Raw genomic sequence first — 17,870 nt, 5'->3', positions numbered from 1 at the left:
TTACCTCTTGAGATGCAGCTTGCTGCCACTCTCCTCATAGGGCTGGTGCAGCAACACTGACAAGTAGCTCAGGGGGAGGAGTGCTCAGTGTGTGCAAGCTCTTCAATGATGTAGCATTTCAGGTGAAACCCCTTTTTGTACATGTGGGAGCTTGGGGTAAGCCTCATGGGCCATGGGTCATGTGTGAAAAAGGGGAGCTGTCTCCCCTCCTCCCTATAATGGTAATTTTCTAGTTCACAGATGCCTCTGGTAGTTGAAGAAAGCTTCTCCATTTTCACCTATATTTTGGTCAAGTCATCCAGGGTGGCCTGTAGCTCCTCACACAGCACCTCCAGCTCCTAATTCTCAAAGCATCTTTTCTGCATTTTCATTACAGGCTAGGCCGCTGCCCTCTAGTTCTATCTTGTCTTTATTGGAAAAACTGGTTTTCAAGATGGCAATATTATTTGCAGTAGCGAAACCTACATCACTAAGGGTTTTCCAGTTCAGGATTAAATTATGCCAGTCCGCTGTGTTGTCCTTAATTTTTCCTGCACTGACAGATGACAACTACAGGAACTAGTAATGTGGTTTTTCTATCACTATGAAATTTGCCTACTCTGGACAATTCATAAAAATGAAATCATATATATTTTTTTTATGACTGGTTTCTTTCATTTAGCATGTTTCAGGATTAATTCATTCTATAGTGTATGTCAGTACTTCATTCCATTTTATGCCTCCCCAGGAGTCATGAAACCCCAACTTCATTATTTTGTGCATGGTCATTTTCTTTTCCTAGCCTGATATTAGTAGTTACGGTTTGGGGGAGTCTAAAGTATTACAGGGATTTTGCAACTGCACAGGGGATTAGTTGCTGTTAACCCCCTTGTTGCTTACTGTTCTTCAGAGACATAGGGATAACTGTGATTTATATGTGGTTTTTACACTCAAGTCCTAACATTTTAACCTTATCTGTTTTCAAATGTGTGGCTGGACCCAAAGGGAGATTTTCTGGTATATTTTCAAAATTATATGGGACATGTGGTAAAAACATACTTCACAAATTTTTTTTAACAAGAGATTATCAATTTATTAAAAAGGTTGAATTATGCCTTCACAATGGTAACTTTAACCTTAACTCCTGGCTCAATACTGATAGAAGAAATCTGCTAAACAATCTCAGAAGAACTGTGCAAGTTAATGAGTCACTTGTGGCTCCTCATCTGAAAAGGATTCCAAGTCTTAGAATATTCACTACATGGGGATTTTCTTGTGATTCTCAGTCTTGGCAGGCATTTGAACTGATCCTTTCATTTAAGATTCTTTTCCTCTGGACATCTGACCAAGTCAGCACACACATTTTTTCCAAAGATATCACTTTGGGGCTAGAGTAATTTCCAGGGAATTATCGCCTCTGGTTCCATGGTTGTCTTGTCTATAAAGGGAATGGCTATGGTGTGGCTTCCTGACCTACCTGTTCCTCAGCATGAGACAAAAGCAGTCTGGAGCAGGACAGGAAGGCCCAGAGACCCGGAACTCTGCTGCAGCTTTGATTCCACAAAGAGCTAAACTTATTCTAATAGTGCAAAAAAACCATGAAATTCCAAATAATATGTTGAACAGACACAAATGCAAATAACTAGGTAACTATTACAATTATGTACACCAAACCCAAGAAAGCTGAGACCATCATTACAAGTCAAATCATTCCTGGAGCTGATCCATCCAGGTTACTGAAATGTGTAAAACTGAACTACTTTTTAGTTTAGGCTTACAGAAAAGAAATAAAACAACTCCAATCAGAAAATAATTGTTTCATGGGAAACAGATATTGATTATTTTAAATGTTTTTTAAGGAGTTCATGGAAATAGAAAACACATCTACATATAGATTTTATGGCAAATGAGTTTTATGTGGCTTTTGAGTTTAAAAGACCATTAGATCTTTTTTTTTTTTCACCTGCTTCTTCTGCTGCATAAATTTTATAATCTTTTTGTGAAAGTTTGAAAAAGAATCCTATTTGGATTTGTGCTAAGCCTGTAAATTAGTTTGACCTTTCCATCTTTATATTATTTAATTTTTGCATCAGGCAAAGGTCTGTCCATGCTCAGATCTTCTCTTCCATCCCTTAGGGGGGAATGTAATTTTCTTCATATAGAAAATGCTATATTCTGGATTAATTTATGTAACATGGGCTTATCTGTGCCTCAGAACACCCACCCCCTCCACAGTAAATCCATTTGGACTCAGAACTTTGGGGGCTGGAGTTCGTGATGTTTTTCTTAAACTCCTCAATTCATTTATTCATTGAACTGGTTTTTATTCCAAGTGCCTGCTAGTTGCCAGCCCCAACTCCGGGCAGTGGGCATGCAGCAGCAAGCAACACAGTTCTCTTACAATTAGCTCAAGATAAAATGTTTAATTTAAAAAACGCAATTATCTCAAAATAAAAAAGTTTAATTAATTTTAAAAAACAAAGCAAAGTTCTCTTCTCAGGAAGCTCATATTCTAATGGGGACAGAGAAAGAGAAACAAGCAAGCAATTAGACATATGTCACATCAGATGGTGCAAAACTCTGCAGGGAAAGAGGAAGCGGAGTCCTGGCAGGGGGGTGGGGGCCGCTGAGAGAGGTGCGGGGACAGCCTCTGCTCAGGGCCTTTGGACAGAAACTGAGGTGGCTGAGGGCTTCTGCTTCTGATCCCGTCAGGGGGACGTCTCCACTCCCCCGGAATGTTGTGTATTGTGTTGACGAAGACCATTAGATCTTTTGATTAGTAGTTTAGAAGTAAAAACCAGACGAGAAGAAAGAGAACAATTATGGGGCCCACAGGACTTTATCTTGATTATAAAGTATAAATCAAACCTTTAAGCCTAATTAAAAATGCAAATGTATTTTAGTTTAGAATTAAATATAAATGAAACAAAGTTATCAGGATCTGACTAAAGTCTGGGTAGACGTTTTTTCATATTTTTCTATCACATATAATATCAAACATTCAATATCAATGAATATATGCTTATTTTTGTGTCTGAGGTGAGTGTGATTTAAGAAACCAGTATTTATGTTAAATTCTTTACTACTGCCAAAAATTGACAAAGCTATTGTTTTAGGTATGACACTGTCTGAAGTGTAATTAATAACAGGAGGTTGAAAATCTTGGTGTAAAACATCCTTCAGAAAGAAGGAAACTGCCAAGGCAAAAGGGTGTCTTTCTATACATCTTTATGCATTTCTATACATGTATCTCCTTACTACAACAGAAAACAAAAATAATGTATTTACATGTATGTAACTGGGCCAAAATGAATTTTACCTACAAAATTACATTTATTAAGAAAACATGAGATATTATATAAAAAAAGAAGGTAAGGCCCGAAGAAAAGACTCCATATTCTCTATCAATACATTCTCTAATGGAGAAAAAGGAAGACGAGAAGTTTGTAGACAGACAAGTCTTTACTCCAGAAGCCAAACAACCTAAGAATCATAGGTCTATGTATGGAGAAATAGCTAATATTTTTGGCTAGTGATGACACCTCTGTATATGCTTATAAATTACTCCTTAGTGCCTGTACTACAGAAGAATGCAATATTTTAATTAGGAGAAATTTTCCCTACATATTCTACTACTTAAACCTTTGGTAGAAAGATTAGCAACTTGACAGCAGGTTATTTAAAGACTTTTGCCATTCCTGATTATAAAGGTTTAAAAACTAACCATACAAATTACATCATCAGACGTAATTTTACTAGGTTTCTTTTCTATTGCCTAAAGACAGAAGTTGAATAGCAATGGAGACTATGACATAAGAGAATCATTAAGTGCAATGTGCTTGGTTGTTACAACTCTGGTCCATGGTGCTAGTGGCAGAAATGGCAGTCCTGAAGCAGATCTTGGTAAATTTGCTTGACTACATTCTTCAGGTAGTTGTCCTCCAGTGGCACTTTAGATAAAATGACAGCAATTTTATCTTGGCTAGAAATATAACAAAAGATTAATTAATTATCCTGGAACACCTGTCTCCATTTTGGTGGAATTCATGTTTTTAGATATAGTCTCTGAAGTTTCCTAGGCAGCAAAAGTAGGCATTTCTGGAAATAGACTGTCTAGCTTGAATGGATGAGATTCTAAAAACAAGGCCTAAGAATCAATTCTGTGTGTTACTGAGCTGATTCTCTGGCAATAAAGACCTAAACTACTGGTATTTGCTGATGAATTGAAGGGTAAGCACACTCTAAACGCTGCCATATTTCAATCTGTAAGCAGTATGTCTGAAAGTCATACAATATATTGTAGAAATGATATGGTTAAACCTAGTTCCACCATCTAATTGAAAAAGTATTATGGAGTATTATGAATCATTTAAAAAATGATTATTCAGTTTTTAAAGACATAAAAATTGCTCATCTATGATCTGGGCCATGTTTATGTAAGATTTATTTCCTCCTTAATTTCTGATTCCTGTGTAGATAGGAGTGGTAAAAATGTAGAGCAAATATAAAAGAACCAACCAATATCTCTAGTATCCACTGGGGATAGCAATGAAGGTCACTGACTTTAAAAGAAAAATTCTTCAAAATGAAGCTAGAGAGAAGTGACATTTGGCCTCACAATGGTCTATCCATTTGTTCAGCACTTTGTGGGATCTTTCAAAGAATATAACAAAAGTAAAAATGTAGTTGTGAGCCCTACTCTGTGGACCCTTTACTCACCCAATGTTTCCAAGGTGATTTTGAATGGAGAATGGTAATGGAACAGATGGATAATTAACTGAGAGAGACAAAGTTATCTCAAACTTTGCAAATGCTGCAGAGCTGGAGAATAAAAGCTTCAACCTGTAAAATACAAGAGCCTTAATTAAAAATACAAAACAAAAATACAATGAAACATAAGTACATTTTCCTATTGTACAGTCACGAGAAACTTAGGTGTGCATTATTTTCATGTTACCAAATGGGCAGAGAGTAAAACACCTTGAACAAAGAATTATTATTATTGTTATTTTTGGTTAGTGATAACAATAATTAACACAAGTTTTAGTTTTCAATAAATTACTTCTGGTTATATATTAAACCGCATTCCCCCAAAATTCACATGTTGAAGACCTAACCCCCAGGACCTCAAAATATTACCATTGTTGGGGGCCTCAGTGTGTCACAAAGGCTGAGCCTCAGCTTTATCACTGCTACAGCCTGAGTTCGATCCCCGGACAGGGAGCTAACCCATATAAGGTGCAGCTGATCTCTTGTTTCACTCACTATAACCCTTAGCAATTTATTTCAGTAGATGTGCCTGTTCTTCTCCCACTCTGTCTCTGGTAAATCCTCTCATCCCCCACCCCCACACCTCTGGCAAACACCCCAGTTCTTCTATAAATAAATAAATAAAGTTTAAAAAATTACCATTGTTGGAAATAGTGTATTGCAAATTTAATTGGTTAAGAAAAGGTTCTACTAGAGTAGGGTGGGCACTTAATCCAATATGATTGCTGTCCTTATTTAAAAAGGGGAAATCTGGACATCGACACGCACATAGGAAATATCATGTAAAGATAAATGCAGATATTAGAGTTATAAATTTACAAGCCAAGGAGTACTAAAGACTGCCAACAAATCACCAGAAGTAGGAAAGAGTCATAGAACAGATTCTTTTTCACAGTACTTAGAAGAATACCTTGATCTCAGACTTCTAGCCTCAAGAACTATAAAACAACAAATTTCTGATGTTCAAGTCACCCAATTTGCGGTACTTTGTTGTAACAGTCCTAGAGAGCCAATGCACTTACTCAGTATTATTCACATAAATGTTCATTAGGTTATAATTTGGTCCCCATCTCTTTAAAAATTCAATTTCCTCTCCAAGATGTCTGCAATGGCTCACTACCAGTGAGATTTCTTGAAGCATCTTGGAAAAGCAGGGAAAGAAACAAAGATGAAATAGAAAACATTTTAGTATTTAGTGGTTCTTTTATAAAGAATGCTCAGGGCCTCCCTGGTTGCCTAGGAGTTAAGTCTCACTGCTATCATTGATATGGGCTGAGTTCCATCCCCAGCCACAGAGCTAACCCACATATGGCACAGCAGACCTCTTCTGTCTCACCCGCTGCTCCCCTTAGCAGTGTATTTCAGTAGATCTGCCTGTTCTGCTCCCCACTCTGTCACTGGTGAATCCTGTTACCCCAGCACCTCTGGCCTACACCTCAGTTCTACACACACACAAAAAAGAATGCCCCAAAATTAAACAATGTAATATAATTATCATTTCAGGATCCACTATCATATACATACAAGTTCTGCTTTATGGGGCAGATAAAAATTTTCCTTTAAATATTTAAATCAGGGTCTCCCTGGTGGCGCAGGGGTTAAAGACAGCACTATCAAGCAACTGCCAGCCACTATAGCATGAGTTCGATTCCCGGTTGGCCAGGGAGCAACCCACATGGCGCAGCAGACCTCTCCTGTCTCGCCTGCTGCTCCCCTCAGCAGTGTATTTCAGTAGATCTGCCTACTGTGCTATCCACTCTCTCTGGTGAATCCTCTCACCCCCCACACCTCTGGCCTGTACCCCAGCTCTTGTATACATAAATAAATAAATCTTTAAAAAATATATTAGGGTCTCCCCGGTGGCACAGCTGTTGAGCGCTGGGTGGCGAAGCTGCCCGCAGCCTCCGCCGCGCCGGTTCGATCCCCGGCTGCCGGGCGAAGGTCCCACATGGTGCACAGACTTCTCCTGCCGCCCGCTGCTCCTCTCAGCAGTGTATTTCTGTGTTTTGTCAGTCTGCCTGTAATGTTCCCGGCTCTGGCTCTGGTGAATTCTCTCACCCTCCTGCACTTCTGACTGTACCCAGTGCTTGTATAAATAAATAAATCTTTAAAAAAAAATGCATTAAAAAATATTAAATCAGAATTTACCTTGGGTATCTGATGCTGTGTTGTACATTTCTTCTTCCAAAATTCCTGTTTCTCAATATACTGGAAAATAAGCTTATGAACTAAAAGGGAGGAAGGAGGAGCTTTATCCTCTGAAAAAGGAAAAAAATAAATCAAAAGCAGGTACTACTTATTAGTCATGTATCTTATATAGATGTAAGCTAGACTATTATATAAACTAGAAATATTTTCAAATTACTATATGTCTAGGTATCTCTCCATTTTATTTTGAAACACATTAATCAACATATATGGTGAACACAAGACATTCTTATAAAAATTCAAGCTTTTATCACATACAGAATGGAATTTGGTTAAGAGCATAGGCTTAAATGTAACATAAAGGCATGCCTTTTCCCTTACTATTTGAGTGATCCTAAGCACAACACTTACTTCTTTTGAGCTGAAGTTCCCTATTTTGTAAAACGGGCAGTAATACTTTATAGTGTTGACATAAGTAAGAAACATGCCTGAGACTTAACAAATGCTCATTATGGCAATTTTTAAATTACAGAAGTAGCAATTATTAATCATTGCTCCAGATTTAGTAAAAATAAAAGTGCTTTCTTTTAAAACAATATTTAGTACGTTATCAAGCAGTTTTATATTCAACACACATTTCTAAGGGTAAATTATTATTGCTGCTGTTGTTTAATTTAGTATGAGAAAGAGTTTTCAAGGAGCAATTTACACTTGCAATTTCCAACAAAATTTTTAGTGGTTTAAATGTTTTGAACTTACCATCTAACAGAGATTGAAAATTCAGGTCAACAATCTTTCTGCAAGCCTTGTCCAAGAAAGGAAGACCAACTAGGAAGAACCAGAATAGGCAGTATTTCTTTTTAGTACTTGATTTTAAATCACATACAACTTAGTACTTTAGAATTCTATTATTTCTGGGTAGTAGGATATTTTCATAGGCAGTAGAAGGTTTACTCTTATTTATTCTCTCTATATGGTAAAGACTCTGACTGTTGACACTGTTGAACTACATTGATTGGCAGGCCTTTGAAGGAAATTTAAGGTTTTGGACATTTACATTAAATTTATTAAGGCTCCCCCATTTTGTCCCCTAACTTCTGTGTAAAGAGAATATCATCTTCAGAAATCACATAAGTAGGGCCTCCCCGGTGGCGCAGCGGTTGAGCGCTGGGTTGCGAAGCTGCCCGCAGCCTCTGCGGCGCCGGTTCGATCCCCGGCTGCTCCCAGGCCACCGGAGGAGGGTCCCACATGGCGCGCAGACCTCGCCTGCCGCCCACTGCTCCCCTCAGCAGTGTACTTCAGTCCTTCTGCCTGCTCTGCTCCCCACTCTGGCTCTGGTGAATTCTCTCACCCTCCCGCGCTTCTGACTGTTCCCAGTGCATGTATAAACAAAACAAAACAAACAAACAAAAAATAAAACATGCCTCTTAAAAAAAAAAATCACATAAGTAAAATGGCTATGATGCCCCCCACACCCACTGTTTTTATACAAAAACAGTAAAAATGATTTATGCTTTTAGCATTAAAGTAATGAATTTTGGGGCCTCCCTGGTGGTGCAAGGGGTTAAGTCTCAGCACATTGAAGCTATCTGCAGCCATGGCAGCACAAGTTCAATTCCCAGCCAGGGAGCTACCCACATGGTGCAGCAGACCTCTCCTGTCTCATCCACTGCTCCCCTCAGCAGTGCATTTCACTCACTCCGCCTATTCTGCTCCCTACTCTGTCTCTGTTGAATCCTCTTACCTGCACCCCACCACAGCTCTGGGCTACACCCCAACTATTGTATGGATAAATAAATAAATCTTAAAAAAAAAAAAAAAGTAATGAATTTTGGGTAGCCAGGATAGCTACTTGCTTCTCTAGACTGTAGAGCGACCTCTTATCTCTCAAATTATGATTCTTTCCACTTTGTTAATTATTTACTTATGCGTTAGGCACTGTAGATGACAGGAGACATGCAGACATGATCAGTCTATGTTCTTAAGAAGTTGACAGCTTAGGGGGAAACATGGATAACTATTAATACACACACTGAGAACTAAAACTGTGATAAACTTATTAAGGAAAACTGCAGGAAGTAATGAAAACATATAACAGGAGGGAAGTGATAGAGAATAGTTAAAAGGAGTCAGGGAAATCTTTCCTGAGGAAGTGATAATTGAACCAAGCTACTAAGAATCGTTAGTAAAAATTTAGTAAGGAGTGCTCTGGGATGAATGATTTGTCTCTCTCCCACAAATTCATATGCTGAAATCTTTTTTTTTTTTTTTTAAAGATTTATTCTATGTATACAAGAGCTGGGGCACAGGCCAGAGGTGTGGGGGGGGGGTGAGATGATTCATCAGAGACATTGTGGGGAACAGAACAGAGAGATTGACCAAAAAACACTGCTGAGAGGTGCAGCGGGCAAGTCAGGAGGTCTGCTGTGCCATGTGGGTTGTTCCCTGGCTGGCTGGGGATTGAACTTGTGCTGCAGTGGCTGCGGACAGCTTTATAGGTTGCATCTTAACCCCTTGCACCACCAGGGAGGCTCCATATGCTGAAATCTTAATGCCCAATCTGATGGTATTAGGAGGTGGGACATTTAGAAAGTGCTTAGGTCATAAGGATGGGGTACTCATGAATGGGATTGGTGCTCTTATAAAAGAGACTCTGGAGAGAGAGTTCCTTCCGCCTTTCATCATTTAAGGATACAAGAAGTCTGTACCCTGGAAGAGGCCCTTCCCTGACCACGATGGTATTCTGATCTTAGACCATTGCTACAGAACTGAAAAAAATAAATTTCTGTTGTATAAATTTCTGTTCTGTTGTATAAAGCTACCCAGTTTATCATAATTTTTAAAAAAGATTTATTTATTTATGCATACAAGAACTGGGATACAGGCCAGAAGTGCGGGGGAGTGAGAGGATTCACCAGAGAGAGAGTGGAGAACAGGCAGACTGGAACACACTGCTAAGGGGAGCAGCGGGAGAGGCAGGAGAGGTCTGCAGTGCAATGTGGATCACCTCCATGGCTGGCCGGGGATCGAACTCTTGCTGTAGAGGCTGCGGATACCTTCACTGTGTTTTACTTAATCCCTTGCGCCACCAGGGAGGCCCTATAATAATTTTTGGTATGACATTCCAAATGGATTAAGATTGGGGAAAGAGTTTCTAGGCATAAGAAGCACTGATATGAGGTAGGATGGAATATGATTCAGCAGGAAAGAACACACTCTTTTTTTTTAAAGATTTATTTATTTATTTATACAAGCACTGGGTATAGTCAGAAGCACGGGAGGGTGAGAGAATTCACCAGAGCCAGAGCGGGGAACAGAACAGGCAGACCAACTAAATACACTGCTGAGGGGAGCAGCGGGCGTGGCAGGAAAGGTCTGCGCGCCATGTGGGACCCTCACCCGGTGGCCGGGGATCGAACTGGTGCTGCAGAGGCTGCGGGCAGCTTCGCAACCCAGCGCTCAACCACTGTGCCACCGGGGAGGCCCAAGACCACCATCTTTTCAGGAATGAAAGAAAATTGTTTTGTCAATGTGCAGAGAACAAACGTTCCCACAGTATTCGATGAAGCAGGAAAAGAAAAAAAAAATTTCAATTCATTTATAGACTATATTAAATATTTTGATCATTAGGCTAATAGTAGGTCAGATTTTTAACAATCACTATAGCTATAGGGATGAAAATCATTTGGAGAGGAAAAGGAGAAGATCCAGAAAGAACAGTGGGAACGTCATTGTAGTCATCTAGAGAAGAGATGACTTAGATAGACAAGATGAAGTGGATGAATATTAAGAAATTAAAAACAGTAAGTTAGTTTTACTAATGATTTAGATATGTCTGGAGAGGGAGAAGGAGCGATTCCTACACCTTAATTTTGGACCTGGATGATGTTATTCATTGAGAAAAGGAACTTTTAAGGAAAGTAACTGGTTTGGAGGCTGGGAGAGTGTAAAGAGCCTAAGTTCCAATTTGCGCATGTTTGCCCGCGGTTGAACATGCTGAAGCAAGCTGTTTGAAGAGATAACTAAAGATAGACAAAGGAGACCTCAACAAAAGAGTTTTATCTAGTTACTATATAATAATGTCAGCTTGCCTTTATAAGCCCACCAACACACACAGAACTGCCAAGTAATTTTTCAGTAAAATTAAATAAACACAAAAAAACCAAAAAGCCACCAGTTACCAGTCATAAATCTAACACAAAAGACAGATGGGAAAAAGAAACTCAGAGTAAATAAATGTGACTCACACATTGATCCATTACTTGGATAGGCAAAAATTTTATCATCAAATTCCCTTTCTTGCCTCATCTAATACTTATCTAATTCAATAAAGGGCAACTTTTACTAGCTTAATTTTTATTTTAATCTTTATTTAATAAAATAAAATTCTTTATTAACTAATTGATTGACTCGTCTAAGATGTTCAGAGTGCTTTTATTAAGTCAGTAGTTATTATTATATTAAAGATTTGAATCTTTAGTGAGCTTAGTCCTCTATTTTTCTGCAGAGGAATTATCTATTTTTGCTACTCACCTACTGGCTCTCCAAAGGTGATAGTGAGTTCCAGTGTGTCATAAAGAAAGGTGAATGTAGCTTGCTCATCACTCCATTCAATGACATCCCACTCAGACAAGCTGAAAAGAGATAAAGACAAAAATTCTTTTTTTTTGAGCTATAAGAAGATAGTTAAATTCTGTTACTATCCAAACAGTACCAGCAGCAATTTTTCTGATGGTTGAGAAACGATATATATACATATATTTTAAAGATTTACCCATTCATGCATACAAGAGCTGGGGCACAAATCAGAGATGCAGGGCGGCAGGGGGTGGCGCAGGGTGTATGAGAGGACCCACCAGAGACAGAGTGGGGAACAGAACAGGCAGACTAACCGAAATATACTGTTGAGGGGAGTGGCGGGCGAGACAGGAGATTCTGCTTCGCCATGTGGGTTGCTCCCTGGCCAGCTGGGGATCAACACATGCTGCAGAGGTTGCGGATTGCTTCCTAGTGCGGTGCTTAGCCCCCTGCGCCACCAGGGAGGCCCCGAGAAACAATATTTTAATTAAAGAGTTGTAAATGTACAAAATTAAATCAACCTTGAGTTGTATATCAGGGAAAAAACAATTCCAGGCAACATAAAGTGTCAAATATTTTAAAATTATAGTTTCATAGCTCTTCCACCTTGTATACAAACATTGACAGCTTTGAGGCTGTATATCATAGATTATAAAGAATGATACCTGGGCCTCACTGGTGGCGCAAGGGGTTAAGTATCAGCACTATGAAGCTATCGCCAGTCACTGTGGCATGAGTTTGATTCCTGGCCAGGGAGCTGACCCACATGGCGCGGCAGACCTCTCCTGTCTCGCCCGCTGCTCCCCTCAGCAGTGTATTTCATTCAGTCTGCCTATTCTGCTCCCCACCTTGTCTCTGGTGAATCCTCTCACCCACCCCCACCCTGCACCTCTGGCCTATACCCCAGCTCTTATATGTATAAATAAATAAAATAAAATATACATATATATATTAAAAAAACAACAACAGTGATACTGGTTATGAATTCACAGGCTTAGACAACCACAAAGACACAAGATAAAACACAAAAAAACTAATGACAGTTGTTTTACCTCAACTGATCCAGTTGTTCTTCAGCTGCATTTGTTTGTTTTTGAACAAGGTCTATTTGATTAAGGATCTGTTCTTTCTGTACTTCCAATTCTGCAAGATTTCTGCAATAAATACCAGGTAATCAAAGAAATATAAGGTCTTCATTAGAGAATTTGGACTCCATAAAAATAAACGGCTTATGGGCAACAAATCAAATGCTAGATGGCTCCACAGTGAGGTGAATGGCATTCATTTTTTGCAGTTTTAATTTTCTGATAAGCATTAATCTAGAAGTATAGGTCTACTTAGGAAAAGACCTAAAGCAATGGCTTTCAAATTAGGACACAGGAAGTTACTCTTACATTCTTTAAGATTATTAAAATTCACATTTTTCATCTTGAAGATAAAAATATAAACATGATGTAGCTAATAAGTATGCCCTCCTTAAAAGTGAGACATGACAAAATTTTGGTATCTGCATCTTTTTGTTTAGATTTTTAGAGGTAAACAGAACTAATGTTTGTAAGTCATTTGGCTAGTATCAATTTAATTTCATCCAAACTTTATCACCTGTGAAATTAATGTTGTCAGTTGGGAGTTTAATGGTTTTGTCATTATTGTATTTGATTTCTAATAGTCTTAAATGAGATCCATCAGTATAAGTACATACGTCACTTAAACTTGTTTGTACTTAGCTACAATATAAAAAAAGTTTAATGCTAGATTGTTTTCTCTAAAAAGATCTTGATAGTATTCAGTTTGAGAAATACTGTCTTGGCTTGGTGTCCAAAAAACATTATGTGCTTAGAAAATACTGTTTACTGGGCCTCCCCTGATGGCGTGGGGAGTTGAGCGCAGCGCTGTGAGGCTGTCCGCAACCTCTGCAGTGCTGATTTGATCCTGGCCGGCCGGTCGGCCTGCAAGGGTCCCACATGGAATGGCAGATCTCTCCTGTGGTGCCCGCTGCTCCCCTCAGCAGTGTATTTCAGTCATTCTGCTGTTCTGTTCCCTGCTCTGTCTCCGGTAAATCCTCTCACCCTCCCGCGCATCTGGCCTGTACCCCAATTTCTTATATAAAATAAATAAATCTTTTAAAAATAAAAGATAAAGAAAATACTGTTGATTAAAATGTCTCTAGGGTCAAGGTCTAAGTGGACTAGAATCCTGGGTAAATATTCATGTTCCCTATCTTCTTTGTTTCTGGAGTAGGAGGCCATTCAGCCTTGTGAAGTTCAGCATATTTTCTAATACACAAATTGAAAGCTGACCTTTGAAGTATCTCTTCTTCAATTTTCAGTTGTTCTAACTCTTCGGGAAAAAAAAGAACAGAAAAACAAATCTATTAAAATGGACACATTAGGGCCTCCCTGGTGGCACAGGGGTCAAAGTCACAGCACAACCAAGCTATCGCTAGCCACTGTTACTTGAGTTAGATCCCTGGCCAGGGAGCTAACCCAATGGCACAGCAGACCTCTCCTGTCTCGTCTGCTGCTTCCTCTCAGCAGTGTATTTCAGTAGATCTGCCTGTTCTGCTCCCCACTCTTTCTCTACTGAATCCTATCACCTCCCCCCAACCTCTGGCCCACACCCCAGTTCTTGCATATATAAATAAATAAAAATAAATCTTTTTTTTAAAATGGACACATTAAAACATTGCTACAAAAATCATATTTTATTGCAAATTATATCTCACTTACTGCCACCTAAATAAACTCAGAACAGATTACTTTTCCTTAATTAATCCAGTTACCTTTCTCTGCAGCTCCCATTTCAGAATCCCATTCTTCCAGAGGATTGTCTTTCTCTTCCAAATTCTTCGTTTCTAAAATAGACAACATGCACTACAATAACTTTGTGAAAAATAACAATCAGGGATGGAAGGCTATTTCCAAAATAAAGTGTAAACAATAATTCACAAACACTCATCTTTCCTTGCCTTTTTTAGCCAATAAAGCACTAAGTTATAATTATAATCTCATCCCAACACTTGCTTCAAATGGCAGAGACGTGAACTTTGAGGTATATATCAAGCTTATTGTTAGGTAACCCTATGGACTAAGAAGGAACAGACACACACATATACAAATGCAAGCATTTTTATTAAAACTTTTTAAATGTTTTTGAAACCTTGGAGTAATTCCTAAAATACCTCTCACTTCCCACATCCAAACCAAGTTTAGATTGTTAGCTCAAAAATATTTTTTGAATCTACTATTTCCTTCACCACTCCAAGTCTCCCTTAATATAAGGTAATATCCATTCTTTTCTTTTTAAAAGATTTATTTACTTATACATACAAGATCTGGGGTGTAGGCCAAAGGCGGGTGGGTGAGAGGACTCACCAGAGACAGAGTGGGGAGCAAATAGGCAGACTGATTGAAATACCCTGCTGAGGGGAGTACCAGGGGAAACAAGAGAGGTCTGCTGTACCAGGTAGGTTAACTTCCTGGCAAGCCGGGGATTGAACTCATGCTGCAGAGGTTGCGAATAGCCTCATAGTGCTAAGACTTAATCCCCTGCACCACCATGGAGGCCCAAGGTACTGTCCTTTCTTAGCCACATAAGTCCAGTAATTTAACTTACATTTACTTTTGATCCATTAAAATACAATCTTTACGTTGCAACCAGTGTAGAGATTGTTCAGTGAGAGAATGGTTGTTCATTGCTCTTAGAAAAAGCCAAACTCCTTATAAGGACCTCCTTTGTTTCCAAATGTCATCACCAGCTTTATCCCAGACTATATTCCATTTTGCTCACTCTATCCTAGCCATACTGGCTTTATTTCAGACCTTCTCCCATAGAAAGGCTTCTGCATGTTAAAGAGTCTGCTCTCTCCCTTCTCACTTTAACTTCTACTCATTCTTCAGATCTTATCTTAGTCACTTCCCTAGAAGGAAGCCTCTTGTGACCTGACTAGGTCAGATTTGTTTCAGGACCTTAAAGCACTATGTAACGTCTTTTCCACAGCATTTATAGGTATTTAATTCTTACATTCTCTTAGTTCCATAGCACAAAAGTTTTGTTTTTAACCACCATCGAATTCTTAGCACTGAGCACTGTTGAACTCACTAAATTTGAGCAAAGAATGATGAAGGAACAAGAAAGAAATAGGGAATCGAACAGTGGTACCTACAGAGGTAAGCATGGTTGTTGGTATTTTTAAAGATGAGAGAGGTAAATATAATCCAGGCAAAGGAAGAGGAGAGGTTGAACATGTAAGAAAAGAGGGAAAATCAGTGATTCCTCAGAAGACAAATGAGGATGTAATTCAAAGTTTAGGAAGAAAGGAAGAATGAAAAACATGAATGTAGATACATAAAATTTTGGTTTGGCTTTTTTTTTTTTTTAAAAGATTATTTATTTATACAAGCACTGGGTACAGTCAGAAGCATGGGAGGGTGAGAGAATTCACCAGAGCCAGAGCGGGGAGCAGAGCAGGCAGAAGGACCGAAGTATACTGCTGAGGGGAGCAGCGGGCGGCAGAAGAGGTCTGCATGCCATGTGGGACCCTCCTCCGGTGGCCGGGGAGCAGCCGGGGATCGAACCAGTGCTGCAGAGGCTGCGGGCAGCTTCGCAACCCAGCGCTCAACCGCTGCGCCACCAGGGAGGCCCTGGTTTGGCTCTTTTCCACTACCTGTCGACTGCCCTCATGGGTCACGGGCGCTCTACCAGGAAGGGACCTGTCTCAGTAGGCTCTGCCGCTTTGCCACAGAATTCTCACCTGGCTGAGGCTGATGTTTCATGATGTAAGAGTTTATCCATCATTTGGCCAAGAAGGGCACGAAACCCTCACAAATGGTGTGCTTCTGAGAGACTCATATAGTGTTGCACAAGTAGTTTTTGCAACAGACAATAAAATCTTGGGAATTCTTAAGTCCAAAGGACTTACTCCTGATTTTCCTGAGGATTTCTACTATATTTTTTAAAGATTTATTTATTTATGCCTACAAGTGCTGGGGTATAAGCCAGAGGTGTGGGGAGTGAGAGAACTTACCAGAGACAGAAGAAGAGGTTTGCTGTGCCATGTTGGTTAGCAACCTGGCTGCAATGGCTGCGGATTCCTTCATAGTGCTGAGACTTAACCCCTTGTGCCACCAGGGAGGCCTGGATTTCTATTTTTTTTTTTAAGATTTATTTATTTATGCATATAAAAACTGGGGTACAGACCAGAAGTGTGGGGGTGAGAGAATTCACCAGAGACAGAGTGGGGAGCAGAACAGGCAGACTGACTGAAACATACTGCTGAGGAGAGCAGTGGGCGAGTCAGGAGAGGTCTACTACACCATGTGGGATGCTCCCTGGCTGGGGATTGAACTCGTGCTACAGTGACTGTAGACAGCTTCATAGGTTGCGTCTTAACCCCTTGTGCCACCAGGGAGGCCTCTGGATTTCTACTATTTAATTAAGAAAACAATTGATGTTTGAAAGCATCTTGAGACAAAAAGAATAAGGCTGTTAAATTCTGTTGGATTTTGACTGAGAATCATATCACCAATTGACTTATTAAGACCAAACAAGTTATTCCCCCCCGTACCACTGGAAGTAGGAGTCATCAACAGTCTCTGGTTGCACAAATTTGTCTATGTACTCAGGTAATAAAATCATTGTTTAACTAGGAAAAAAAAATGTTTGGTAGCAAGAAGTTTAGATGTTCTGGCTTAATGCCTTCTATTTTGTGATAGAAAATAAGATAGTGACAAAGTAAAAATAACAATTTATTTAAAAATGTATTTTAAGATTAAAAAAAAAGCAAGGATGATAATGAGCAAAGGGTTGGGGCAGTCTAAGTCTATGTAACTCATATGCTCATTATCAATTCAATGCAGAAAACATACCAGGCACTTATTCTGTACAAAGCATAGTGCTAGGAACTTTGATGAATATAGAGAAAAATTAAAGTTGATCTTTGCCCCCATGAAGCTTACAATTTAATTAGGATAATAAATGACATAAAAGTAACTATGGGGCCTCCCTGGTGGCGCAGGGGGTTAAGATGCAACCTATAAAGCCGTCCCCTATAAAGCTGTCCGCAGCCTCTGCAACACCAGTTTGATCCCCCCGCCGACCAAGGAGAAACCCACATGGCACAGCAGACCTCTCCTGTCTCGCCCGCTGCTCCCCTCAGCAGTGTATTTCAGTCAATCTGCTTGTTCTGTTCCCTACTCTGTCTCTGGTGAATCCTCTCACAACCCACAGCTCTTGTAGGCATAAATAAACAAATCTTTTAAAAAAAAAAGTAATCATGATTACAAGCAGATTATGATAGTACTGTAAGAATTACTAACAAAATAGCTATAGGATCTTAAAGGAGACAGAGACTACCTTCTTTGGTAGAAATAGAAGGGGATTGCATTAGCAAAGAC

The 17,870-nt window shown here is 39.4% G+C and overlaps 1 protein-coding gene across 1 annotated transcript in view; it reads right to left on the bottom strand.

Moving 5' to 3' along the window:
- Positions 1-17,870, bottom strand: part of KNL1 (kinetochore scaffold 1) — a gene marked incomplete at both ends in the record, with an annotated part of 48,475 nt that continues 30,605 nt past the window's right edge. The window contains 15 exon segments of the mRNA XM_084240132.1: positions 1-80; positions 83-278; positions 282-338; positions 342-350; positions 352-549; positions 3,819-3,857; positions 3,859-3,961; positions 4,699-4,821; positions 5,772-5,890; positions 6,898-7,007; positions 7,657-7,725; positions 11,431-11,531; positions 12,528-12,629; positions 13,776-13,815; positions 14,258-14,329. Of these exon segments, the coding sequence (XP_084096258.1) occupies positions 1-80; positions 83-278; positions 282-338; positions 342-350; positions 352-549; positions 3,819-3,857; positions 3,859-3,961; positions 4,699-4,821; positions 5,772-5,890; positions 6,898-7,007; positions 7,657-7,725; positions 11,431-11,531; positions 12,528-12,629; positions 13,776-13,815; positions 14,258-14,329 (1,418 nt within the window).

This window comes from Talpa europaea (genome assembly GCF_964194135.1).
Source record: "Talpa europaea genome assembly, chromosome: 8".
Lineage (NCBI taxonomy): Eukaryota > Metazoa > Chordata > Mammalia > Eulipotyphla > Talpidae > Talpa > Talpa europaea.
The sequence above is the reverse complement of the archived record's forward strand: the minus strand, read 5'-3'. Positions and strand labels throughout refer to the sequence as shown.